Source organism: Fringilla coelebs (assembly GCF_963513975.1).
Source record: "Fringilla coelebs genome assembly, contig: SCAFFOLD_422, whole genome shotgun sequence".
Classification (NCBI taxonomy): Eukaryota; Metazoa; Chordata; class Aves; order Passeriformes; family Fringillidae; genus Fringilla; species Fringilla coelebs.
The window spans coordinates 1727-29059 of record NW_028167502.1 but is presented as its reverse complement, the minus strand read 5'-3'; the positions used below and the strand labels follow the sequence as shown (position 1 = coordinate 29059).

Here is a 27333-nt window from a genome sequence, read left to right as displayed (position 1 = left end):
GAAAATCGCCTCCGACGGCCGCGGGCACCTGCGGGGAGGGCGGGGGAGAACTCCTGAAATCCCAGGGAAATCCCCAAATCCGACGGGATTCACCCCAAAATCCCCAAATCCGACGAGATTCACCCCAAAATCCAGCGAGATTCACCCCAAAATCCAACGAGATTCACCCCAAAATCCCCAAATCCGACGAGATTCACCCCAAAATCCCCAAATCCGACGAGATTCACCCCAAAATCACAAAATCCAACGAGATTCACCCCAAAATCCCCAAATCTGACGAGATTCACCCCAAAATCCAACGAGATTCACCCCAAAATCCCCAAATCCGACGAGATTCACCCCAAAATCCAACGAGATTCACCCCAAAATCCCCAAATCCGACGAGATTCACCCCAAAATCCCCAAATCCGACGAGATTCACCCCAAAATCCCCAAATCCGACGAGATTCACCCCAAAATCCAACGAGATTCACCCCAAAATCCCCAAATCCGACGAGATTCACCCCAAAATCCCCAAATCCGACGAGATTCACCCCAAAATCCAACGAGATTTACCCCAAAATCCCCAAATCCGACGAGATTCACCCCAAAATCCCCAAATCCGATGAGATTCACCCCAAAATCCCCAGATCCCGTCATTTTCACCCGGGGAAAATCCCCAAATCTGATGAGATTCACCCCAAAATCCCCAAATCCAGCGAGATTCACCCCAAAATCACAAAATCCAACGAGATTCACCCCAAAATAACAAAATCCAATGAGATTCACCCCAAAACCCAAATCCCATCGTTTTCACCCGGGGAAAAATCCCCAAATCTGATGAGATTCACCCCAAAATCCAACGAGATTCACCCCAAAATCCCCAAATCCGATGAGATTCACCCCAAAATCCCCAAATCCAACGAGATTCACCCCAAAATCCCCAAATCCGACGAGATTCACCCCAAAATCCCCAAATTCCGTCGTTTTCACCCAGAATTCCCAAAGGTTCCCGGAGTTTGGGGAGATTCACCCAAAATTCCGACCCCCCCCCACCCCCCCCAATGTTCCCAGTTTGCAAAAATCCCCAAAATCCCCAAAATTTTTGATTTTCACCCCCAATTCCCAAAGGTTTGAAGGGTTTGCTGAGATTTCTCCAGAATTCCAAACTCTGTTCCCAATCCCAAAATTCCCCAAATTCTCCCAATTTCCCCAAATCCCCTCCTCTCCCCCACATCCCAAACAATCCCAAAATTCCCAAATTACCCCAAAATTCCCACATTTCCCCCAAATTTGGGATTTTCCCAGCTGGGGGCGGGGTCAGGGAGTTCCCAGGTCCCAAATATCCCCAAAATTCCCCAAAAGGCCCCGAATTCCCCCAATCCCGGACCCCAGCGGCCCCAGAATTCCAGATTTTCCCCCGAATTCCCCCGATCCCGGACCCAGCAGCCCCAGAATTCCGGATTTTCCCCCAATTCTGGACCCGGCGTTCCCAGAATTCCGGATTTTTCCCAAATTCCCCCGATCCCGGACCCCGGCAGCCCCAGCGTTCCCGGAATTCCGGGGTTTTCCCTGAATTCCCCTGATCCTGGACCCAGCATTCCCAGAATTCCGGATTTTCCCCAAATACCCCCAATCCCGATCCCAGCGTTCCCAGAATTCCAGGATTTTCCCCCGATCCCGGCAGCCCCGGCAGCCCCAGAATTCCGGATTTTCCCCAAATTCCCCGGACCCAGCGTTCCCAGAATTCCGTATTTTCCCCCAATTCTGGACCCGGCATTCCCAGAATTCCGGAATTTTCCCCAATTCCCGGTTTTTACCTCGGGCCGGGCTCGGGGTCCCCCCTGAGGGAGTCTCGGGCGGCCTCGAGCAGCCGCAGCGCCTCGCTGACGTCGGCCTTGTCCACCACGGCCCCCAGCCGGAGACGGGCCTGAAAACGGGCAAAAATACCCAAAATTCACCCCAAAATTCACCCCAAATTCACCCAGAATTCACCAGGCCTTGTCCACCACGGCCCCCAGCCGCAGACGGGCCTGAAAATGGGCAAAAAACAGCGAAATTCACCCCAAAATTCACCCAGAATTCACCAGGCCTTGTCCACCACGGCCCCCAGGCGGAGACGGGCCTGAAACGGGCAAAAAACAGCAAAATTCACCCAAAATTCACCCAAATTCACCCAGAATTCACCAGGCCTTGTCCACCACGGCCCCCAGCCGCAAACGGGCCTGGAAATGGACAAAAACACCCAAAATTCACCCCAAAATTCACCCCAAAATTCACCCAGAATTCACCAGGCCTTGTCCACCACGGCCCCCAGCCGCAGGCGGGCCTGAAACGGGCAAAAAACAGCGAAATTCACCCAAAATTCACCCAAAATTCACCCCAAAATCCAGCCAGAATTCACCCAGAATTCACCAGGCCTTGTCCACCACGGCCCCCAGGCGCAGGTGGGCCTGAAAACACCCAAAACCAGCGAAATTCACCCCAAAATTCACCCCAAAATTCACCCAGAATTCACCAGGCCTTGTCCACCACGGCCCCCAGCCGCAGACGGGCCTGAAATGGACAAAAACACCCAAAATTCACCCCAAAATTCACCCCAAAATTCACCAGGTCTTGTCCACCACGGCCCCCAGCCGCAGACGGGCCTGAAATGGGCAAAAATACCCAAAATTCACCCAAAATTCACCCAGAATTCACCCAAAATCTGCCCCAAAACCACCCAAAGTTCACCCAAAACCTGCCCCAGAATCCACCCAGAATTCACCCAAAATTCACCCCAGAATTCACCCAAAACCTGCCCCAAAAAAAGCCAAAATTCACCCAAAATCTGCTCAAAAATTCACCAAAAATTCACCCAAAATCTGCCCCAAAAATCACACAAAATTCATCCAACACCTGCCCCAAAACCACCCAGAATTCACCCAAAATTCACCCAAAATCTGCTCCAAAAAAACCCCCAGAATTCACCCAAAAGCTATCCCAAAAATCAGCCCAAAATCACCCAAAATCTGCCCCAAACCCTGCCCCAAAAATCACCCCAAATTCACCCAGAATTCACCCAAAATCTGCCCCAAAATTCAGCCAAAACCACCCAGAATTCACCCAAAATCCACCCAGAATTTGAGGATGGCCAGCAGGGTCCTGGCAGAGGTGTAAATGACCCCTGACCGTGGGGCTATGGGCTCAGTGCTGTTCTATACTGGTCTATACTGGTTTATACCGGCCCATACTGGTCCATACTGGTCCATACTGGTCCATACTGGTTTATACTGGTCCGTACCAGAGCCGTGGCCAGGCGCAGGATGGCCAGCAGGGTCCTGGCAGAGGTGTAAATGACCCCTGACCGTGGGGCTATGGGCTCAGTACTGGCCCATACTGCTCTATACTGGTCTGTACTGGTCCATACTGGTCCATACTGGTCTATACTGGTTTATACTGGTCCCTACTGGTCCATACTGGTCCGTACCAGGGCGGTGGCCAGGCGCAGGATGGCCAGCAGGGTCCTGGCAGAGGTGTAAATGACCCCTGACCGTGGGGCTATGGGCTCAGTGCTGTTCTATACTGGTCTGTACTGGTTTATACCGGTCCATACTGGTCCATACTGGTTTATACTGGTCTATACTGGTCCATACTGGTCCGTACCAGAGCGGTGGCCAGGCGCAGGATGGCCAGCAGGGTCCTGGCAGAGGTGTAAATGACCCCTGACCGTGGGGTCACTGCTATCACTGATGGTCAGTACTGGTCTGTACTGGTTTATACCGGTCCATACTGGTCTGTACCGGTCCATACTGGCCCATACTGGTCCATACTGGTCCGTACCAGAGCCGTGGCCAGGCGCAGGATGGCCAGCAGGGTCCTGGCAGAGGTGTAAATGACCCCTGACCATGGGGCTATGGGGTCAGTACTGGCCCGTACTGCTCTATACTGGTCTGTACTGGTTTATACTGGCCCATACTGGTCCATACTGGTCCATACTGGCTTATACCGGTCCGTACCAGGGCGGTGGCCAGGCGCAGGATGGCCAGCAGGGTCCTGGCAGAGGTGTAGAGGCCGTCGCGCCGCTCCCGCCGCAGCTCCACGTAGGCGGCCGTGATGAAATCCCCGAGCGGCTCCGGCACCCGCGGGGACCGGCGGCGGCAGCAGGACAGGTAACGCCTGTTTGGGGTGAAAAACGGGGATTTTGGGAAAAATGGGGAAAGTGGAATGATGGAGAGCCTGTTTGGGGTGAAAAACGGCGATTTTGGGAAAAGTGGGGAAAGTGGAATGATGGAACGGCTGGTTGGGGTGAAAAACGGCGATTTTGGGAAAATTGAAATGATGGAGAGCCTGGTTGGGGTGAGAAACGGCGATTTTGGGAAAAGTGGAATGATGGAGAGCCTGGTTTGGGGTGAAAAACGGCGATTTTGGGAAAATTGAAATGATGGAGAGACTGGTTTGGGGTGAAAAACGGGGATTTTGGGAAAAATTGGAATGATGGAGAGCCTGGGTTGGGGTGAAAAACGGGGATTTTGGGAAAATTGAAATGATGGAGAGCCTGGTTGGGGTGAAAAACGGGGATTTTGGGAAAATTGGGGAAAGTGGAATGATGGAGAGCCTGGGTTGGGGTGAAAAACGGGGATTTTGGGAAAAACGGGAAATTGAAATAATGGAGAGCCTGGTTGGGGTGAAAAACGGCGATTTTGGGGAAAACGGGAAATTGGAAAAATTGAAATGATGGAACGGCTGGGTTGGGGTGAAAAACGGCGATTTTGGGAAAAATGGAATGATGGAGAGCCTGTTTGGGGCGAAAAACGGCGATTTTGGGAAAAGTGGGAAAAAATGGGACTGGGGGAGTGTCAGAATGATGAAATTATGGGGGAAAAAATGGGAATTTTGGGGAAATGGGAATTGTGGGGGCCTGGAATGAGGGAAAAACAGGTAACGCCTGGTTGGGGTGAAAAACGGCGATTTTGGGAAAAATGGGAAAGTGGAATGATGGAGAGCCTGGTTGGGGTGAAAAACGGCGATTTTGGGAAAAACGGGGAAAGTGGAATGATGGAGAGACTGGGTTGGGGTGAAAAACGGCGATTTTGGGAAAAGTGGGGAAAGTGGAATGATGGAGAGACTGGGTTGGGGTGAAAAAATGGCGATTTTGGGAAAAATTGAAATGATGGAGAGCCTGGTTGGGGTGAAAAACGGTGATTTTGGGAAAAACGGGGAAAGTGGAATGATGGAGAGCCTGGTTGGGGTGAAAAACGGGGATTTTGGGAAAATTGGAATGATGGAGAGCCTGGATTGGGGTGAGAAACGGCGATTTTGGGAAAAATGGGGAAAGTGAAATGATGGAACGGCTGGATTGGGGTGAAAAATGGGGATTTTGGGAAAAACGGAAAATGGAATGATGGAGAGCCTGGTTGGGGTGAAAAACGGGGATTTTGGGAAAAACGGGGAAAGTAGAATGATGGAGAGCCTGGTTTGGGGTGAAAAACGGCGATTTTGGGAAAAACGGGGAAAGTGGAATGATGGAGAGCCTGGATTAGGGTGAGAAACGGCGATTTTGGGAAAAAATGGGGAAATCGGGAAAATTGAAATGATGGAACGGCTGGGTTGGGGTGAAAAACGGCGATTTTGGGAAAAAATGGGGAAATTGGAATGATGGAGAGACTGGGTTGGGGTGAAAAACGGGGATTTTGGGAAAATTGGAATTGTGGGAATTTCAGAATGATGAAATTATGGGGGGAAAAAGAGGAATTTTGGGGAAAATGGGAATTTTGGGGCCTGGATTAAGGGAAAAACGGGAAAAATTGAAATGATGGAACGGCTGGATTGGGGGCGAAAAACGGCGATTTTGGGAAAAACGGGAAATTGAAATGATGGAGAGCCTGGTTTGGGGCGAAAAACGGGGATTTTGGGAAAAATGGGGAAATTGAAATGATGGAGAGCCTGGTTGGGGTGAAAAACGGCGATTTTGGGAAAAGTGAAATGATGGAGAGCCTGGTTTGGGGTGAAAAACGGCGATTTTGGGAAAAGTGGGGAAAGTGGAATTGTGGGAATGTCAGAATGATGAAATTATGGGGGAAAAAGAGGAATTTGGGAAATGGGAATTGTGGGGGCCTGGAATGAGGGAAAAATGGGAAAAATTGAAATTATGGAGTGGCTGGAATTGGGGCGAAAAACGGGGATTTTGGAAAAAGTGGGAAAATTGGAACTGGGGAATGTCAGAATCCTGGGAAATTATGGGGGGGAAAAGAGGAATTTGGGGGAAAAAATGGGAATTTTGGGGGCCTGGATGGGGGGAAAAATGGGAAAAATTGAAATGATGGAACGGTTGGATTGGGGCGAAAAACGGCGATTTTGGGAAAAACGGGAAAAGTGGAATTGTGGGAATTTCAGAATGATGAAATTATGGGGGGAAAAGTGGGAATTTTGGGAAAAATGGGAATTGTGGGGGTCTGGATTGGGAGGGAAACTGGAAAAATTGAAATCATAGAATGGTTGGATTGGGGGTGAAAACGGCGATTTTGGGAAAATTGGGAAAATTGGGGAAAATTGGAATGATGGAGAGACTGGGTTGGGGTGAAAAACGGCGATTTTGGGAAAAACAGGAAATTGGAATGATGGAGAGCCTGGGTTGGGGTGAAAAATGGGGATTTTGGGAAAAATGGGGAAATTGAAATGATGGAACGGCTGGGTTGGGGTGAAAAATGGGGATTTTGGGAAAAGTGGAATGATGGAGAGCCTGGTTGGGGTGAAAAACGGGGATTTTGGGAAAAACGGGGAAATTGAAATGATGGAACGGCTGGGTTGGGGTGAAAAACGGCGATTTTGGGAAAACGGGGAAAGTGGAATGATGGAGAGCCTGTTTGGGGTGAAAAACGGGGATTTTGGGAAAAATGGAATGATGGAGAGACTGGGTTGGGGTGAAAAACGGCGATTTTGGGAAAAATGGAATGATGGAGAGCCTGGGTTGGGGTGAAAAACGGCGATTTTGGGAAAAATGGGGAAAGTGGAATGATGGAGAGACTGGTTGGGGTGAGAAACGGCGATTTTGGGGAAAATTGGGGAAATTTAAATGATGGAGAGCCTGGTTGGGGTGAAAAACGGCGATTTTGGGAAAAACGGGAAAAGTGGAATGATGGAGAGCCTGGATTGGGGTGAAAAATGGCAATTTTGGGAAAAATTGAAATGATGGAGAGCCTGTTTGGGGTGAAAAACGGCGATTTTGGGAAAAGTGGAATGATGGAGAGCCTGGGTTGGGTGAGAAATGGGGATTTTGGGAAAAATGGGAAAAAATGGGACTGGGGGAGTGTCAGAATGATGAAATTATGGGGTAAAAAATGGGAATTTTGGGAAAAATGGGAATAGTGGGGGCTGGATTAAGGGAAAAATGGGAAAAATTGAAATTATGGAGTGGCTGGAGTGGGGTGAAAACGGGGATTTTGGGAAAAATTAAATTATGGAGCAGCTGGATTGGGAAAAATGGGGAAAAGGGGAATTATGGAGTGCCTGGATTGGGGTGGAAAACAGGGATTTTGGGAAAAATCCAAGGGTTTGGGGAAAATGGGAAGTCTGGGGGGGGATCAGGGGAGAATTTTGGGGAAAACATTGAAATTTGGGGCGAGAAAAGGGAAATTTGGGGCTAAAAAAGCCGAGTTTGGGGCAAAAAGGGGAATTCGGAGTGGAAAAGGGGAAATTTGGGGGGAGAAAGGTGAAATTTGGGGTGGAAAGGTGAAATTTGGGGGGAAAGGTGAAATTTGGGGTGGAAAAGTGAAATTTGCAGGAACAAAAAGAGAAAATTTGGGGAATGAGAGAGGAAAATTTAGGGAAAAAAAGCAAATTTTGGGGTAAAACCTGTGAAATTCAGGGAGAAAAATGCAAAATTTGGGGTGAGAAAAGGAAAATTTGGGGGAAGAGCAGCAAAACGTGGAGGGAAAAGTGAAAATGTTCAGGGAGATTTGGGGCTAAAAAAGGCGAATTTGGGTCCGGGGGGGGGATCTGGGGGATTTTGGGGTGAGAAAGGCGAATTTTGGGGCTCCACCGACCTCATCAGTTTCATGTCCAGGGGCTGGAAGGCGCTGGGCGGCTCCCGGCAGTGCTGGTGCACGTAGGTGATGTGCTGGGCCAGCCTGGAACGGGGCAAAAAACGGCGAAATTGGGAAAATTCCCATTTTTGGGGGATTTCTGGGGAGTGGGGGGGGCCCCTCACAGCCTGCCCAGTATGGCCCAGTTTGTCCCAGTTCAGCCTGGGACCATCCCAGTGGAACCAAGAGGGGTTTGGGGGGGGGTGATGTGCTGGGCCAGCCTGGAACGGGGCGAAAAACGGGGAAATTGGGAAAATTCCGATTTTTGGGGATTTTTGGGGAGTGGGGGGGCCCTCCCAGTATGGCCCAGTATGGCCCAGTATGGCCCAGTTTGTCCCAGTTCATCCCAGTTTGTCATGGGACCATCCCAGTGGAACCAAGAGGGGTTTGGGTTGGGTGGGGAGGGGAAAAATGGGAATTTTGGGGTGAAAAATGGGAATTTTGGGGTGAAAAATGGGAATTTTGGGGTGAAAAATGGGAATTTTGGGGTGAAAAATGGGAATTTTGGGATTTTGGGGAATTGGGGGGTCCCTCCCAGTATGGCCCAGTTCAGCCCAGTTCATCCCAGTGGAACCAAGAGGGGTTTGGGGGAGGTGATGTGCTGGGCCAGCCTGGAATGGGGTGAAAAACGGCGAAATTGGGAAAATTCCGATTTTTGGGGATTTCTGGGGAGTGGGGGGGCCCCTTCCAGTCTGCCCAGTTCGTCCCAGTTCAGCCCAGTTTGTCCCAGTATGGCCCAGTTTGGCACGGGACCATCCCAGTGGAACCAAGAGGGGTTTGGGGGAGGCGTTGGGTTGGGTGGGGAGGGGAAAAATGGGAATTTTGGGGTGAAAAATGGGAATTTTTGGATTTTGGGGAATTGGGGGTCTCTCCCAGTCTGCCCAGTTCAGCCCAGTTTGTCCCAGTTCATCCCATTGACCCCAGGCCCCTCCCACTGACCCAGGCCCCTCCCACCGACCCAGGCCCCTCCCACTGACCCCAAACCCAACCCAACCCAACCCAAGACTCTTCCATTGATCAAAGACTCCTCCATTGACCCCAAGCCCCTCCCACTGCCCTCAAGCCCCTCCCACCATCCCAAGCCCCTCCCACTGACCCAAACCCAACCCAAAGACTCTTCCATTGACCCAAAGACTCTCCCATTGACCCAAACCCAACCCAACTCAACGCAAAGACTCTCCCATTGACCCAAAGACTCTTCCATTGACCCAAACACTCCTCCATTGACCCAAAGACTCTTCCATTGACCCAAAGACTCTTCCATCGACCCAAAGACTCTCCCATTGACCCAAAGACTCTCCCACTGATCCCAACAGTCTCCCATTGACCCAAACCCAACCCAACTCAACCCAAAAACTCTCCCATTGACTCAAAGACTCTTCCATTGGTTCCACACTCAACCCAAGGCTCTCCCATTGACCCAAACCCAACCCAACTCAACCCAGAGACTCTCCCATCGACCCAAAGACTTCACCATTGACCCCAAACCCAACCCAACCCAGACTGTTCCATTGACCCAAAGACTCTTCCATTGACCCCAAACCCAACCCAACTCAACCCAAACTCTCCCATTGACCCAAAGACTCTTCCATTGACCCCAAACCCAACCCAACCCAATGACTCTTCCATTGACCCAAAGACTCCCCCATTGACCCAAACCCAACTCAATTCAATGCAGACTCTTCCATTGACCCAAACCCAACTCAACTCAACCCAAAGACTCTCCTACTGACCCAAACCCAACCATTGACCCCAACCCAACCCAAAGACTCTTCCATTGACCCAAAGACTCTTCCATTGACCCAATCCCAACCCAACTGAACCCAAAGACTCTTCCATTGACCCAAACCCAACCCAGAGACTCTTCCATTGACCCAAAGACTCTCCCATCGATCCCAACTCTCTCCCATTGACCCAAACCCAACCCAACTCAACCCAAAGACTCTCCCATCGACCCAAAGACTCTCCCATTGACCCAAAGACTCTTCCATTGACCCAAACACTCTCCCATTGACCCAAAGACTCTCCCATCGATCCCAACAGTCTCCCATTGACCCAAACCCAACCCAACTCAACCCAAACACTCCTCCATTGACCCAAAGACTCTCCCATCGATCCCAACTCTCTCCCATTGACCCAAACCCAACCATTGACCCAAACCCAACCCAAAGACTCTTCCATTAACCCAAAGACTCTTCCATTGACCCCAAACCCAACCCAACTCAACCCAAAGACTCTTCCATTGACCCAAAGACTCTTCCATTGACCCCAAACACTCCTCCATTGACCCAAACCCAACCCAACCCAAAGACTCTCCCATTGACCCAAAGACTCTCCCATTGACCCAAACACTCCTCCATTGACCCCAAACCCAACCCAACTCAACCCAAAGACTCTTCCATTGACCCAAAGACTCTTCCATTGACCCAAAGACTCTTCCATTGATCCAAACACTTCACCATTGACCCCAAACCCAACTCAACCCAAAGACTCTCCTACACACCCAAACCCAACCATTGACCCCAACCCAACCCAAAGACTCTTCCATTGACCCAAAGACTCTTCCATTGACCCCAAACCCAACCCAACCCAACCCAAAGACTCTTCCATTGACCCAAAGACTCTCTCATTGACCCAAAGACTCTTCCATTGACCCAAAGACTCTCCCATTGACCCAAACCCAACCCAACTCAACCCAAACTCTTCCATTGACCCAAAGACTCTTCCATTGACCCAGAGACTCTTCCATTGATCCAAACACTTCACCATTGACCCCAAACCCAACTCAACCCAAAGACTCTCCTACACACCCAAACCCAACCATTGACCCCAACCCAACCCAAAGACTCTTCCATTGACCCAAAGACTCTTCCATTGACCCCAAACCCAACCCAACCCAACCCAAAGACTCTTCCATTGACCCAAAGACTCTCTCATTGACCCAAAGACTCTTCCATTGACCCAAAGACTCTCCCATTGACCCAAACCCAACCCAACTCAACCCAAACTCTTCCATTGACCCAAAGACTCTTCCATTGACCCAGAGACTCTTCCATTGACCCAAACCCAATCCAACCCAAGGACTCTTCCATTGACCCCAAACTCAACTGAACTCAACCCAAGACTCTTCCATTGATCAAAGACTCCTCCATTGACCCCAGGCCACTCCCACTGACCCCAAACCAACCCAACCCAACCCAACCCAACCCAAAGACTCTCCCATTGACCCAAAGACTCTTCCATTGACCCCAACCAACCCAACCCAACCCAAAGACTCTCCCTTTGACCCAAACCCAACCATTGACTCAAACCCAAGCCAAAGACTCTCCCATTGACCCAAAGACTCTCCCATCGATCCCAACTCTCTCCCATTGACCCAAACCCAACTCAACTCAACCCAAAGACTCTCCCATTGACCCAAAGACTCTCCCATTGACCCAAAGACTCTTCCATTGACCCAAAGACTCTCCCATTGACCCAAACCCAACCCAACTCAACACAAACTCTTCCATTGACCCAAAGACTCTTCCATTGACCCAGAGACTCTTCCATTGACCCAAACCCAATCCAACCCAAGGACTCTTCCATTGACCCCAAACTCAACCCAACTCAGCCCAAAGACTCTCCCATTAACCCAAAGACTCTTCCATTGACCCCAAACCCAACCCAACTCAACCCAAAGACTCTCCCATTGACCCAAACCCAACCCAACTCAACGCAGACTCTCCCATCGATCCCAACACTCTCCCATCGGTCCCAAAGCTAACCCTACCCCCTCCCCACCCCCACCCCACCCACCGCAGGTCGCGGTCGCGCTGGGGGCGGTCCTGCAGCAGCCAGAGCAGGTCGAAGCGCGACAGCAGCGCGGCGGGCAGGCGCAGGTTGTGCTCCAGGCTGCGCCGCGGGTCGAAGCGGCCCAGGGCGGGGTTGGCGGCGGCCAGCACGGCGCAGCGCGCGTTGAGCGTGGCCACCACGCCCGCCTTGGCCACGGCCACGCTCTGCTGCTCCAGCGCCTCGTGCACGGCCACGCGGTCGCCCTCCGCCATCTTGTCGAACTCGTCGATGCAGCAGACGCCGCGGTCGGCCAGCACCAGCGCGCCGCCCTCCAGCGCCAGCTCGCCGCTGCGCGCGTCCCGCAGCACGGCCGCCGTCAGCCCCACGCCCGAGGAGCCGCGCCCCGTCGTGTACTGGCCTGGGGACGGGGAGAAATACGGGGAAAATGGGAAAAATGGAGAGAAATGGACATTGAATGGGGTGAAATGGGCAAAAACTGGCATTAAATGGGATGAAATGGAGAGAAATGGGGAGAAATGGGGGTAAAATGGGGTAAAATGGGTCCCTTAGCACGGCCGCCGTCAGCCCCACGCCCGAGGAGCCGCGCCCCGTCGTGTACTGGCCTGGGGATGGGGGGAAATGGGGTGAAAATGGGAAAAAATAGGAAAAAATGGGGAAAAATGGGCATAAAATGGGCAAAAATTGGCATTAAATGGGGCAAAATGGGGTAAAATGGGTCAAAATGGGCCCTGCAGCATGGCCGCCGTCAGCCCCACGCCCGAGGAGCCGCGCCCCGTCGTGTACTGGCCTGGGATTGGGGGGAAATGGGGTGAAAATGGGAAAAACGGAGAGAAAATGGGCAAAAATTGGGATAAAATGGGGGTAAAATGGAGAGAAATGGGGGTAAAATGGAGAGAAATGAAGGTAAAATGGGTATAAAATGGGTCCCTTAGCACGGCCGCCGTCAGCCCCACGCCCGAGGAGCCGCGCCCCGTCGTGTACTGGCCTGGGGATGGGAGGAAAATGGGGTGAAAATGGGAAAAAATGGGAAAAACTGGGCATTGAATGGACATAAAATGGGTATAAAATGGGGTAAAATGGGTATAAAATGGGAATAAAATGGGTCAAAATGGGCCCTGCAGCACGGCCGCCGTCAGCCCCACGCCCGAGGAGCCGCGCCCCGTCGTGTACTGGCCTGGGGACGGGGAGAAATGGGGTGAAAATGGGAAAAAATGGGGAGAAAGGGGGTGAAAATGGGCAAAAATTGGAAAAAATGGGCAAAAATGGGGGTAAAATGGGGAGAAATGGGGTAAAATGGGGTAAAATGGGTCCCTTAGCACGGCCGCCGTCAGCCCCACGCCCGAGGAGCCGCGCCCCGTCGTGTACTGGCCTGGGGATGGGGGAAAATGGGGTGAAAATGGGAAAAAATGTGAAAAAATGGCATAAAATGGGCATTAAATGGGGTGAAATGGAGAGAAATGGGGAGAAATGGGGGTAAAATGGGGTAAAGTGGGGTAAAATGGGGTAAAATGGGTCCTTTAGCACGGCCGCCGTCAGCCCCACGCCCGAGGAGCCGCGCCCCGTCGTGTACTGGCCTGGGGTTGGGGTGAAATGGGGTGAAAATGGGAAAAAATGGGAAAAAATGGGAAAACCTGGCATTAAATGGGGTGAAATGGAGAGAAATGGGGGTAAAATGGGGTAAAATGGGGAGAAATGGGGTAAAATGGGGGTAAAATGGGGTAAAATGGGTCCCACAGCACGGCCGCCGTCAGCCCCACGCCCGAGGAGCCGCGCCCCGTCGTGTACTGGCCTGGGAATGGGGGAAAAACGGGGAAAATGGGAAAAACTGAGAGAAAATGGCATAAAATGGGCAAAAATTGGCATTAAATGGGGTAAAATGGGGGTAAAATGGGATAAAATGGGGTAAAATGATGATGATGAGGAGGAGGGGAAGGAGGAGGAAGAAAAGAAAGATGAAGATGAAAAAGGTGAAGGAGAGGAAGCGAAATGAGAAGAAGGGGAAGAAGAAGAGGAAGATGCCGATGAGGATGATGAAGATGATGATGAAGAGGATGAGGAGAAAGAAGAGAATGATGATGATGAGGAAGATGAGGAGGAGGAAGAAAAGAAAGATGAAGATGAAAAAGGTGAAGGAGAGAAGTGAAATGAGAAGAAGGGGAAGAAGAAGAAGAAGAGGAAGAGGAAGATGCCGATGAGGCTGATGAAGATGATGAAGATGATGATGAAGAGGATGAGGAGAAAGAAGAGAATGATGATGATGAGGAAGATGAGGAGGAGGAAGAAAAGAAAGATGAAGATGAAAAAGGTGAAGGAGAGAAGTGAAATGAGAAGAAGGGGAAGAAGAAGAAGAAGAAGAAGAAGAAGAAGAAGAGGAAGAGGAAGATGATGATGAGGAGGAGGATGAGGAGGAGGAAGAAAAGAAAGATGAAGATGAAAAAGCTGAAGGAGAGAAAGTGAAATGAGAAGAAGAAGGGGAAGAGGAAGGGGAAGATGAGGCTGATGAAGATGATGATGAAGATGATGAAGATGACGATGAAGAGGAGGAGGATGAGGAGGAGGATGAGGAAGAAAAGAACGATGAAGATGAAAAAGGTGAAGAAAAGGAAATGAAATGAGAAGAAAAAGAAGAAGAAGAAGAAGATGAGGAAGATGCCGATGAGGATGAAGATGATGAGGATGATGATGAGGAGGAGGAGGGGGAGGAAGGCACTGACTGCGCGGCGCCAGGCGGTCGATGTAGGTCAGCAGCTGGGACTTGGCCACGCCCGGGTCCCCCATCAGGCAGATGTTGATGTTCCCTGGGGGAAAAAAACAGAATTTAGGGGAAAATGAATAAAAAATGGGGAAAACAGGAGAAAAAACTGGAAAAATATGAGAAAAAATTGGAAAAAATGGGAGAAAAAATTGGACAAAATAGGAGAAAAAAATGGAAAAAATAGGAGAAAAAATCGGAAAAAATAGGAGAAAAAACTGGAAAAAATAGGAGAAAAAACTGGAAAAAATGTGAGAAAAAATTGGAAAAAATGTGAGAAAAAATTGGAAAAAATGTGAGAAAAAATTGGAAAAAATGAGAGAAAAAATCGGAAAAAATGTGAGAAAAAATCGGAAAAAATAGGAGAAAAAATTGGAAAAAATGTGAGAAAAAATTGGAAAAAATATGAGAAAAAATTGGAAAAAATGTGAGAAAAAATTGGAAAAAATAGGAGAAAAAATCGGAAAAAATGTGAGAAAAAATCGGAAAAAATGTGAGAAAAAATCGGAAAAAATGTGAGAAAAAATCGGAAAAAATGTGAGAAAAAATGTGAGAAAAAATTGGAAAAAATGTGAGAAAAAAATTGGAAAAAATGTGAGAAAAAATTGGAAAAAATGTGAGAAAAAATTGGAAAAAATGTGAGAAAAAATTGGAAAAATGTGAGAAAAAATCGGAAAAAATGTGAGAAAAAATTGGAAAAAATGTGAGAAAAAATTGGAAAAATGTGAGAAAAAATAGGAAAAAATGTGAGAAAAAATTGGAAAAAAGTGAGAAAAAATTGGAAAAAGAAGAAAAAGAAGAAAAAAACGACGACAACTTCAGCTCTCCCACCCCCATTTCCCACTGGGATTTTCCCTGAATTTTCCTGGATTTTTCTGGGATTTCCCCACTCTTTTGCCATCATTTTTCTGGGATTTCCCCAGGATTTTCCTGTGATATTTCCCAGGATTTTCCTGTGAATTTCCCGTGATTTTCCCAGGATTTTCCTGTGAATTTCCCGTGATTTTCCCAGGATTTTTCTGTGAAATTTCCCAGGATTTTCCCTGTGATTTTTCCAGGATTTTCCCAGGATTTCCCCAGGATTTTCCTGTGATTTTCCCATGCCTTTCTCAGGATTTTTCCCGTGACTTTCCCAGGATTTTCCTGTGATTTTTCCAGGATTTTCCCAGGATTTTTCTGTGATATTTCCCAAGATTTTCCCGTGGTTTTCCCCAGGATTTTTCCCAGGATTTTCCCGTGCCTTTCCCAGGATTTTCCCGTGATTTTTCCTGTGACTTTCCCAGGATTTTCCCGTGATTTTCCCAGGATTTTTCTGTGATATTTCCCAGGATTTTCCCAGGATTTTCCCGTGATTTCCCCAGGATTTTTCCCGTGATTTTCCCAGGATTTCCCTGTGATTTCCCCGTGCCTTTCCCAGGATTTTTCCCATGATTTCCCCGTGATTTCCCCAGGACTTTTCCCGTGATTTCCCCGTGATTTCCCCGTGCCTTTCCCAGGATTTTCCCGTGATTTTCCCAGCATTTTTCCCATGATTTCCCCGTGAATTCCCGTGCTTTCCCCGCGGTTTTCCCTTTTTTGGGGCTCACCCCGGATGCGCATCCCGCGGGGGCTCCTCTCCACGCCCCCCACCAGCAGCAGCAGCAGCGACTTCTTCACGTCCTCGTGGCCAAAGATCTCGGGGGCGATGGAGGCGGCCAGCTTCCCGTAGAAATCCTCCCCTGGGGAGGAAAAAATGGGAAATTCGGGTCAGGATCCCCAAAATCCTCCCCTGGAGGGCCAAAAAACAGGAAATTCGGGTCTGGAACCCCAAAATCCTCCCCTGGGGAACCAAAAAATGGGAAATTCGGGTAAGGAACCCCCAAATCCTCCCCTGGAGGGACAAAAAACGGGGAAATTCGGGTCAGGAACCCCAAAATCGGCTCTGAGAACCCCAAAATCCTCCCCAGGAGGGCCAAAAAATGGGAAATTCGGGTCAGGATCCCCAAAATCCTCCCCTGGAGGGCCAAAAAATGGGGAAATTTGGGTCAGGAACCCCAAAATCGTCCCCTGGAGAGGCCAAAAATGGGAAATTCGGGTCAGGAACCCCAAAATCCTCCCCTGGAGGCACCAAAACCGGGGAAATTCGGGTCAGGAACCCCAAAATCTGCTCTGAAAACCCAAAAATCGGCTCTGAAAACCCCAAAATCCTCCCCTGGAGGGACAAAAAATGGGGAAATTCGGGTCAGGAACCCCAAAATCGGCTCTGGGAACCCCAAAAATGGCTCAAATGGCCCCAGAATTGGCTGGAATTGTTCAAAATTTGGCTGGAACAACCCAAAAAAATCGCTTTCTTTTCCCCAAAATTCCCCACTAAATCCCCAATTTTCCCCAAATCCACCTTTTTTTCTCCCAAAAATGCCCGTTTTCCCCCCAAAAACCCCCATTTTTCCCCCAAATCCCCATTTCCCCCCAAAATCCCCATTTTCCCCCCTAAAATCCCCATTTTTCCCCAAAAAATCCCCATTTCCCCCCCAAAATCCCCATTTTCCCCAAATCCCCATTTTTTCCCATTTTCCCAAACTCCCCATTTTTCCCAAATCCCCATTTTCCCCCAAATCCCCGTTTTTTGCCCCAAATCCCCATTTTTCCCCCAAATCCCCATTTTTCCCCATTTTTCCCAAAATCGCCATTTTCCCCGAAATCCCCATTTTCCCCCATTTTTCCCCAAATCACCATTTTTACCCCCCCAAAATCCCCATTTTCCCCCATTTTTCCCCCAAATCCCCATTTTTCCCCCAAATCCCCATTTTCCCCCAAATCCCCATTTTCCCCATTTTCCCCCAAATCCCCATTTTTCCCCCAAATCCCCATTTTCCCCCAAATCCCCATTTTCCCCATTTTCCCCAAAATCCCCATTTTTCCCCCCAAAAATCCCCATTTTCCCCAAATCCCCATTTTTCCCCAAACCCCCAATTTCCCCCCAAAAAATCCCCCTTTTTCCCCCCAAAATCCCCATTTTCCCCCCAAAATCCCCATTTTCCCCCCAAAAAATCCCCCTTTTTCCCCAAAAATCCCCATTTTTCCCCCCAAAATCCCCATTTCTCCCAAATCCCCATTTTTCCCCATTTTCCCCCAAATCCCCGTTTTTTCCCCATTTTTCCCCAAATCCCCATTTTCCCCCATTTTTCCCCAAATCCCTGTTTTTTCCCCATTTTCCCCAAATCCCCATTTTCCCCCAAATCCCCATTTTCCCCCCAAACCCCCAAATCCCCATTTTTCCCCATTTCCCCCAAATCCCCATTTCCCCCCAAAATCCCCATTTTCCCCCATTTTTCCCCAAATCCCCATTTTTCCCCATTTCCCCCCAAATCCCCATTTTCCCCCAAAATCCCATTTTTCCCCAAATCCCCGTTTTTCGCCCCAGCTCTCACCGGTGCCCATGATCTCCTGCAGCTCCTCGGGGCTCAGCTCCCCCCCCTCACCCTCCTCCTCCTCGCTCTTGTTCACCTTGGCCACGTGGTGCCCCTCCAGGAAGGTCTCGGACAGCAGGCCCTGGGTTGGGGCAAAAAATGGGAATTTTGGGAAAAATTGGGAATTTTGGGAGAAAAACCCAGGAATTTTGGGAAAAAAAAGGGGATTTTCGGAGAAAAAATGGGGATTTTTGAGGGGAAAATTTGAATTTTTGGAGGGAACAGGTGAGGCTGAGGACAGGTGATGCCTCTTCAAGAAGGTCTTGGACAGCAGGCCCTGAGTTTGGGGCAAAAAATGGGAATTTTGGGAAAAATTGGGAATTTTGGGAGAAAAATGGGGATTTTCGGAGAAAAAATGGGGATTTTTGAGGGCAAAGTTGAATTTTTGGAGGGAACAGGTGAGGCTGGGGACAGGTGGTGCCCCTCCAGGAGGGTCTCTGACAGCAGGCCCTGGGTTTGGGGCAAAAAATGGGAATTTTGGGAAAAATCCGGGAATTTTGGGGGAAAACCCAAGAATTTTGGGAGAAAAATGGGGATTTTTGGGGGGAAAACGGGGATTTTGGGGGGAAAAATGGGAATTTTTGGAGGGAACAGGTGAGGCTGGGGACAGGTGATGCCCCTCCAGGAGGGTCTCGGACAGCAGGCCCTGGGTTTGGGCAAAAAACGGCGATTTTGGGAAAAAACTGGGAATTTTGGGGGGAAAATGGGGATTTTGGGGGGAAAAAGGCATTTTTTGGAGGGAAAATGGAGTTTTTTGGAGGGAACAGGTGAGATTTGGGGTCAGGCAGGTGAGATTCAGGGCAAAGGGGGATTTGGAGGGGAAAAGAAAAAAAAAAAGATAATTTGGGGGGGCATTTTTTGGCCCCCCAGGTGTGTTTTGGGTGTGCCCAGGTGTGTTTTGGCTGTCCCCAGGTATATTTTGGCTGTCCCCAGGTACATTTTGGCTGTCCCCAGGTGAGGTTTTTGGGTGTCCCCAGGTGTATTTTGGCTGTCCCCAGGTACATTCTGGCTGTCCCCAGGTGTGTTTTGAGTGTCCCCAGGTGTGTTTTGGCTGTCCCCAGGTGTGTTCTGGCTGTCCCCAGGTGTGTTTTGCCCTCACCTGTGTCACCTGCCAGAAGCCTGTCCGCAGCAGGGGCAGGAAGGGGATCCCAGGTGAGTTTTTGGGCTGTTCCCAGGTGCATTTTGGCTGTCCCCAGGTGTGTTTCTCCCCCCCAGGTGTGTTTTGGCTGTCCCCAGGTGTGTTTTGGCTGTCCCCAGGTGTGTTTTGGCTGTCCCCAGGTGTGTTTTGGCTGTCCCCAGGTGTGTTTGAGGTGTCCCCAGGTGTGTTTTGGGCCCTCACCTGTGTCACCTGCCGGAAGCCCGTCCTCAGCAGGGGCAGGAAGGGGAGCTCTGGGTGTGTTTTGGCTGTTCCCAGGTGTGTTTTGGCTGTTCCCAGGTGTGTTTTGGCTGTCCCCAGGTGTGTTTTGGCTGTTCCCAGGTGTGTTTTGGCTGTCCCCAGGTGTGTTTTGGCTGTCCCCAGGTGTATTTCTCCCCCCCAGGTGTGTTTGGGGTGTCCCCAGGTGTGTTCTGGGCCCTCACCTGTGTCACCTGCCAGAATCCCGTCCTCAGCAGGGGCAGGAAGGGGAGCTCTGGGTGCATTTTGGGCTGTTCCCAGGTGTGTTTTGGCTGTCCCCAGGTGTGTTTTGGGTGTGCCCAGGTGTATTTTTGCTGTCCCCAGGTGTATTTGGTGTGTCCCCAGGTGTGTTTTGCCCTCACCTGTGTCACCTGCCGGAATCCCGTCCTCAGCAGGGACAGGAAGGGGAGCTCTGGGTGCATTTTGGCTGTCCCCAGGTGTGTTTTGGCTGTCCCCAGGTGTGTTTTGGCTGTCCCCAGGTGTATTTCCCCCCCCCAGGTGTGTTCTGGCTGTCCCCAGGTGTGTTTTGGTCACTCACCTGTGTCACCTGCCGGAAGCCCGTCCTCAGCAGGGGCAGGAAGGGGAGCTCTGGGTACATTTTGGGGTGTTCCCAGGTGTGTTTTGGCTGTCCCCAGGTACATTTTGGCTGTCCCCAGGTGTGTTTCTCCCCCCCAGGTGTATTTTGGGCCCTCACCTGTGTCACCTGCCGGAAGCCCGTCCTCAGCAGGGGCAGGAATGTCCCCGTCACCCGGACGTGGTCCCCGGGCTGGGCCTGGCGCGTGTTGGCCCCACTCAGGTGCAGCGACAGCGAGCGGGGCAGGTGACCCACGGGCACCTGGTCGGACTGCAGGGACAGGTGGGGACAGGTGAGGCACTCTGGGGACATTTTGGGGACTTTTGGGGACATTTTGGGGACTTTTGGGGACATTTCAGAACAAGCAACTGCCATTTAAAGGCCCCGGCCGCCATTTTGGATCCAATTTTGAGGAAACTTTTGAGGATTTTGAAATTTCCTGAGGGAATTTTGGGATCCTCCTTCATCCACAAGCTCCTGAATCCACGATTCCCAGAATTTGCTGGATTTTGAGCCAATTTTAAAATCCCAGAATCCATTTTAAACACCCCGGATGCCGTTTTGCAGGCCCTGGCCTCCATATCAGAGCCATTTCTGAGGGGATTTTGGAGTTTCCTGAGGAAATTTATTTTGGATTTTGAGGTTTCCCAATAGGATGTTCAAGTCCCCCCCCTCATTTAGGAGCTCCTGAATCCAAAATTCCCAGAATTTGGTGGATCTGGAGCCAATTTTCAGACCTCCACCACCATTTTAAAGGCCTCGGCCTCCATTTCGGAGCCATTTCTGAGGAGATTTTGGAGTTTCCTGAGGGGATTTTTGGGATTTTGGGGTTTCCTGTCAGGAATTTCAGGTTCCCCCTTCACTCTGCACCTCCTGAATCCAAAATTCCCAGAATTTTCTGGATTTGGAGCCAATTTTCAGACCCTGGAGTGCATTTTAAAGGCCTCGGCCACCATTTTGAAGGCCCCGGTCTCCATTTCGGAGCCATTTCTGAGGAGATTTTGGAGTTTCCTGAGGGGATTTTTTGGGATTTTGGGTTTCCCTGTCAGGAATTTCAGGTTCCTCCCTCACTCTGCATCTCCTGAATCCAAAATTCCCAGAATTTGCTGGATTTGGAGCCAACTTTAAGACCCTGGAGTGCATTTTAAAGGCCTCAGCCGCCATTTTCAAGGCCCCGGCTTCCATTTTGGAGCCATTTCTGAGGGGATTTGGGAGTTTCCTGAGGGGATTTTTTGGGATTTTGGGGTTTCCCGTCGGGAATTGGGGGATCCCCCCCTGGCTCACGTGCTCCTGGATCCGCAGCTCCTGGAATTTGGTGAATTTGGAGCCCCGGCTCTGCAGGTAGAGCCGCCCCCCCGAGCGGTTGGTTTGGCACTCCCGGCTCGGGCACAGCAGCAGCGGCGTGAAGGTCGGGCCCTCGATCTGTGAGGGGAAAAACCCCAAAAACTCAGAGAATCCCCCCAAAAAAAATCTCATCTGAACCTCCAAAATCCACCTGAATCCAAAAAATTCCATCTGAACCCCAAAAAAGTCCCAAAGATTCCAAAAATTCCCCCCTGAGACCCCCAGAAGTGCCCCTGGGAAAGGCGGGAAAACGGGGCCTTCAATTTCTGAGGGGAAAATCCCCAAAAACTCAGAGAATCCTCCCCAAAAAATCCCACCCGAACCCCAAAAATACCACCTGAATCCAAAAAATTCCACCTGAACCCCCAAAAAATCCCAAAGATTCCAAAAATTCCCCCCTGAGACCCCCAGAAGTGACCATGGAAAAGGCGGGAAAATGGCGGCTTCGATCTGTGAGGGGAAAAACCCCCAAAAACTCAGAGAATACCCCCAAAAATCCCACCTGAACCCCAAAAACTCCACCTGAACCCTGAAAATACCACCTGAATACCAAAAAATCGCCCCAACATCCAAAAAATCCCTAAAGATTGCAAAAATTCCCCCCTGAGGACCCCAGAAGTGCCCTTGGAAAAGGCGGGAAAATGGCGGCTTTGATCTGTGAGGGGAAAAACCCCAAAAACTCAAAGAATACGCCCAAAAAATCCCACCCGAACCCCAAAACTTCACCTGAATCCAAAAAATTCCATCTGAACCCCAAAAAATTCCCAAAGATCCCAAAAATTCCTCCCCTGAGAACCCCAGAAGTGCCCTTGGAAAAGGCGGGAAAATGGCGGCTTTGATCTGTGAGAAAATCCCCAAAACTCCGAGAATACCCCCAAAAAATCCCACCTGAACCCCAAAACATCACCTGAATCCAAAAAATTCCATCTGAACCCCAAAAAATTCCCAAAGATCTCAGAAATTCCATCCTGAGACCCCCAGAAGTGCCCCTTGGAAAAGGCGGGAAAATGGCGGCTTTGATCTGTGAGGGGAAAAACCCCAAAAACTCAAAGAATACCCCCAAAAATCCCACCTGAACCCCAAAAACTCCATCTCAACCCCAAAAATTCTACCTTAATCCCAAAAAATGCCCAAAGATTCCAAAAATTCCTCCCCCGAGACCCCCCAGAAGTGCCCCTGGGAAAGGCAGGAAAACAGGGCCTTCAATTTCTGAGGGGAAAACCCCCAAAAACTCAAAGAATACCCCCAAAAATCCCACCCGAACCCCAAAACTTCACCTGAATCCAAAAAATTCCACCTGAACCCCAAAACATGCCCAAAGATTCCAAAAATTCCCCCCTGAGACCCCCAGAAGTGACCTTGGAAAAGGCGGGTAAATGGCTCCTTCAATCTGTGAGGGGAAAAACCCCAAAAACTCCGAGAATACCCCCAAAAAATCCCATTTGAACCTCAACACTTCACCTGAATCCAAAAAATTCCATCTGAACCCCCAAAAATTCCCAAAGATCCCAAAAATTCCTCCCCTGAGAACCCCAGAAGTGCCCCTGGAAAAGGCGGGAAAATGGCGGCTTTGATCTGTGAGGGGAAAACCCCCAAAAACTCTGAGAATACCCCCAAAAAATCCCACCTGAACCCCAAAACTCCACCTGAACCCAAAAAATTCCATCTGAACCCCAAAAAATTCCCAAAGATTCCAAAAATTCCTCCCCTGAGACCCCCAGAAGTGCCCCTGGGAAAAGCAGGAAAACAGGGCCTTCAATTTCTGAGGGGAAAATCCCCAAAAACTCAGAGAATACCCCCAAAAAATCCCACCTGAACCCCAAAAACTCCACCTGAACCCTGAAAATACCACCTGAATACCAAAAAATCGCCCCAACATCCAAAAAATCCCTAAAGATTGCAAAAATTCCCCCCTGAGACCCCCAGAAGTGCCCCTGGGAAAGGCGGGAAAATGGCGGCTTTGATCTGTGAGGGGAAAATCCCCAAAAACTCCGAGAATCCTCCCAAAAAATCCCACCTGAACCCCAAAACTTCACCTGAATCCAAAAAATTCCATCTGAACCCCCAAAAATTCCCAAAGATCCCAAAAATTCCCCCCCTGAGACCCCCAGAAGTGACCTTGGAAAAGGCGGGAAAATGGCGCCTTCGATCTGTGAGGGAAAAACCCCAAAAACTCAAAAAATCCCCCCAAAATCCACCTGAAATCCTCCCAAAACGCCTGAAATGCCACTAAAACCCCTCCCAGTCCCTCCCAGTCTCTCCCAGTATGTCCCAGTACCGGCTGGTATGTCTCGGCGCCGCACTGGTCGCAGCTGTAGGTGGCACTGGGACCATCCCAGTCCATTCCCAGTATATCCCAGTCCCTCCCATTCCGTTCCCAGTCCCTCCCAGTATATCCCAGTATATCCCAGTACCGGCTGGTATGTCTCGGCGCCGCACTGGTCGCAGCTGTAGGTGGCACTGGGACCATCCCTGTCTATCCCAGTCTATCCCACTCCATTCCCAGTATATCCCAGTCCCTCCCAGTCCCTCCCAGTCTATCCCAATCCCTCCCAGTATATCCCAGTCCATCCCAGTACCGGCTGGTATGTCTCGGCGCCGCACTGGTCGCAGCTGTAGGTGGCACTGGGACCATCCCAGTCCATTCCCAGTCTATCCCAGTATATCCCAATCTATCCCAGTCTATCCCAGCCCATTCCCAGTCCCTCCCAGTATATCCCAGTCCATCCCAGTACCGGCTGGTATGTCTCGGCGCCGCACTGGTCGCAGCTGTAGGTGGCACTGGGACCATCCCAGTCCATTCCCAGTCTATCCCAGTATATCCCAATCTATCCCAGTCTATCCCAGCCCATTCCCAGTCCCTCCCAGTATATCCCAGTCCATCCCAGTACCGGCTGGTATGTCTCGGCGCCGCACTGGTTGCAGCTGTAGGTGGCACTGGGACCATCCCAGTCCATTCCCAGTATATCCCACTCCATTCCCAGTATATCCCAGTCCCTCCCAGCCCATTCCCAGTATATCCCAGTCCCTCCCAGCCCATTCCCAGTATATCCCAGTCCCTCCCAGTATATCCCAGTCCATCCCAGTACCGGCTGGTATGTCTTGGCGCCGCACTGGTCGCAGCTGTAGGTGGCACTGGGACCATCCCAGTCCATTCCCAGTATATCCCAGTCTATCCCAGTCCATCCCAGTCTATCCCAGTCTATCCCAGTCCCTCCCAGTATATCCCAGTCCATCCCAGTACCGGCTGGTAGGTCTCGGCGCCGCACTGGTCGCAGCTGTAGGTGGCACTGGGACCATCCCAGTCCATTCCCAGTCTATCCCAGCCCATTCCCAGTCTATCCCAATCTATCCCAGTCTATCCCAGCCCATTCCCAGTCCCTCCCAGTATATCCCAGTCCATCCCAGTACCGGCTGGTACGTCTCGGCGCCGCACTGGTCGCAGCTGTAGGTGGCACTGGGACCATCCCAGTCTATCCCAATCCATTCCCAGTATATCCCAATCTATTCCCAGTATATCCCAGTATATCCCAGTCCGTTCCCAGTCCCTCCCAGTATATCCCAGTATATCCCAGTACCGGCTGGTAGGTCTCGGCGCCGCACTGGTCGCAGCTGTAGGTGGCACTGGGACCATCCCAGTCCATCCCAGTCCATTCCCAGTCTATCCCAGTCCCTCCCAGTCCATCCCAGTCCCTCCCAGTATATCCCAGTCCATCCCAGTACCGGCTGGTACGTCTCGGCGCCGCACTGGTCGCAGCTGTAGGTGGCACTGGGACCATCCCAGTCTATTCCAGTCCCTCCCACTCCATTCCCAGTCTATCCCAGCCCATTCCCAGTCCCTCCCAGTATATCCCAGTCCCTCCCAGTATATCCCAGTACCGGCTGGTATGTCTCGGCGCCGCACTGGTCGCAGCTGTAGGTGGCACTAGGACCATTCCCATCCTATCCCAGTCCCTCCCAGCCCATTCCCAGTATATCCCAGTATATCCCAGTCCCTCCCAGTCCCTCCCAGTATATCCCAGTCCCTCCCAGTACCGGCTGGTATGTCTCGGCGCCGCACTGGTCGCAGCTGTAGGTGGCACTGGGACCATTCCCATCCAATCCCAGTCCCTCCCAGCCCATTCCCAGTATATCCCACTCCATTCCCAGTCCCTCCCAGTATATCCCAGTATGTCCCAGTACCGGCTGGTATGTCTCGGCGCCGCACTGGTCGCAGCTGTAGGTGGCACTGGGACCATCCCAGTCCATTCCCAGTCTATCCCAGTCCCTCCCACTCCATTCCCAGTCCCTCCCAGTATATCCCAGTCCCTCCCAGTATATCCCAGTATATCCCAGTACCGGCTGGTACGTCTCGGCGCCGCACTGGTCGCAGCTGTAGGTGGCACTGGGACCATCCCAGTCTATCCCAATCCATTCCCAGTCTATCCCAGTCCCTCCCAGTATATCCCAGTATATCCCAGTATATCCCAGTACCGGCTGGTACGTCTCGGCGCCGCACTGGTAGCAGCTGTAGGTGGCACTGGGACCATCCCAGTCCATTCCCAGTCTATCCCAGTATATCCCAGTCTATCCCAGTCCGTTCCCAGTCTATCCCAGTCCCTCCCAGTATGTCCCAGTACCGGCTGGTAGGTCTCAGCGCCGCACTGGTCGCAGCTGTAGGTGGCACTGGGACCATCCCAGTCCATTCCCAGTATATCCCAGTCTATCCCAGTCCCTCCCACTCCATTCCCAGTCCCTCCCAGTCCCTCCCAGTATATCCCAGTACCGGCTGGTATGTCTCAGCGCCGCACTGGTCGCAGCTGTAGGTGGCACTGGGACCATCCCAGTCCCTCCCAATCCATTCCCAGTCTATCCCAGTATATCCCAGTCCCTCCCACTCCATTCCCAGTCCCTCCCAGTCTATCCCAGTATATCCCAGTACCGGCTGGTATGTCTCGGCGCCGCACTGGTCGCAGCTGTAGGTGGCACTGGGACCATCCCAGTCCATTCCCAGTATATCCCAGTCCCTCCCAGTCTATCCCAGTCCCTCCCAGCCCATTCCCAGTATATCCCAGTATATCCCACTCCATTCCCAGTCTATCCCAGTCCCTCCCAGTATGTCCCAGTACCGGCTGGTATGTCTCGGCGCCGCACTGGTCGCAGCTGTAGGTGGCACTGGGACCATCCCAGCCTATCCCACTCCATTCCCAGTCTATCCCAGTATATCCCAGTATATCCCACTCCATTCCCAGTCCCTCCCAGTCCCTCCCAGTATATCCCAGTCCGTCCCAGTACCGGCTGGAATGTCTCGGCGCCGCACTGGTCGCAGCTGTAGGTGGCACTGGGACCATCCCAGTCTATCCCAGCCCATTCCCAGTCTATCCCAATCTATCCCAGTCTATCCCAGCCCATTCCCAGTCCCTCCCAGTATATCCCAGTATATCCCAGTACCGGCTGGTACGTCTCGGCGCCGCACTGGTCGCAGCTGTAGGTGGCCACGCGCAGCAGCGGCCGCACCTCGCTGGCCCTGGTGACGATTCCCTGCACGGTGACCAGGGAGCCGATGGCGCCGGCGCGCAGCTCCCGCGGGGACACGGCCTTGGAGCACGAGGGGGCGCGGAAATACAGCTCGCTTTGGGGAGAAAAACGGGGATTTTGGGAAAAAACAGAAAATATGGGGTTTAGAGGGGGAAAATGGGGATTATGGGGGGAAAATGGGGATTATGGGGGGAGAAATTGGGATTGTGGGGGGAGAAATGGGGCTTGGAGCTCCTGTGGGGACATGGCCTTGGAGCAGGAGGAGGCACGGAAATACAGCTCGCTTTGGGGTGAAAAACCCGGATTTTGGGAAAAAACAGAAAATATGGGGTTTAGAGGGGAAAAACGTGGGGTTCTGGGGATAAAAATGGGGATTATGGGGGGAAAATGGGGGTTATGGGGGGAGAAATGGGGTCTGCAGCTCCCGTGGGGACACGGCCTTGGAGCAGGAGGGGAACAGAAATACA

At 51.1% G+C, this 27333-nt stretch overlaps 1 protein-coding gene across 1 annotated transcript; it reads right to left on the bottom strand.

Moving 5' to 3' along the window:
• Positions 1 to 3: 3 nt before the first annotated feature.
• On the bottom strand, positions 4 to 26960 carry MCM7 (minichromosome maintenance complex component 7; the record flags this gene model as incomplete). The annotated part of the gene is made up of 11 exons (XM_084227306.1): positions 4 to 28; positions 1800 to 1909; positions 3978 to 4137; positions 8004 to 8087; positions 11841 to 12234; positions 14552 to 14635; positions 16176 to 16307; positions 18000 to 18120; positions 20126 to 20275; positions 21290 to 21427; positions 26780 to 26960. Coding segments are annotated over 11 exons (1579 nt in total), but the record flags the coding sequence as incomplete, so codon positions are not given.
• Between the last annotated feature and the right edge of the window lie 373 nt (positions 26961 to 27333).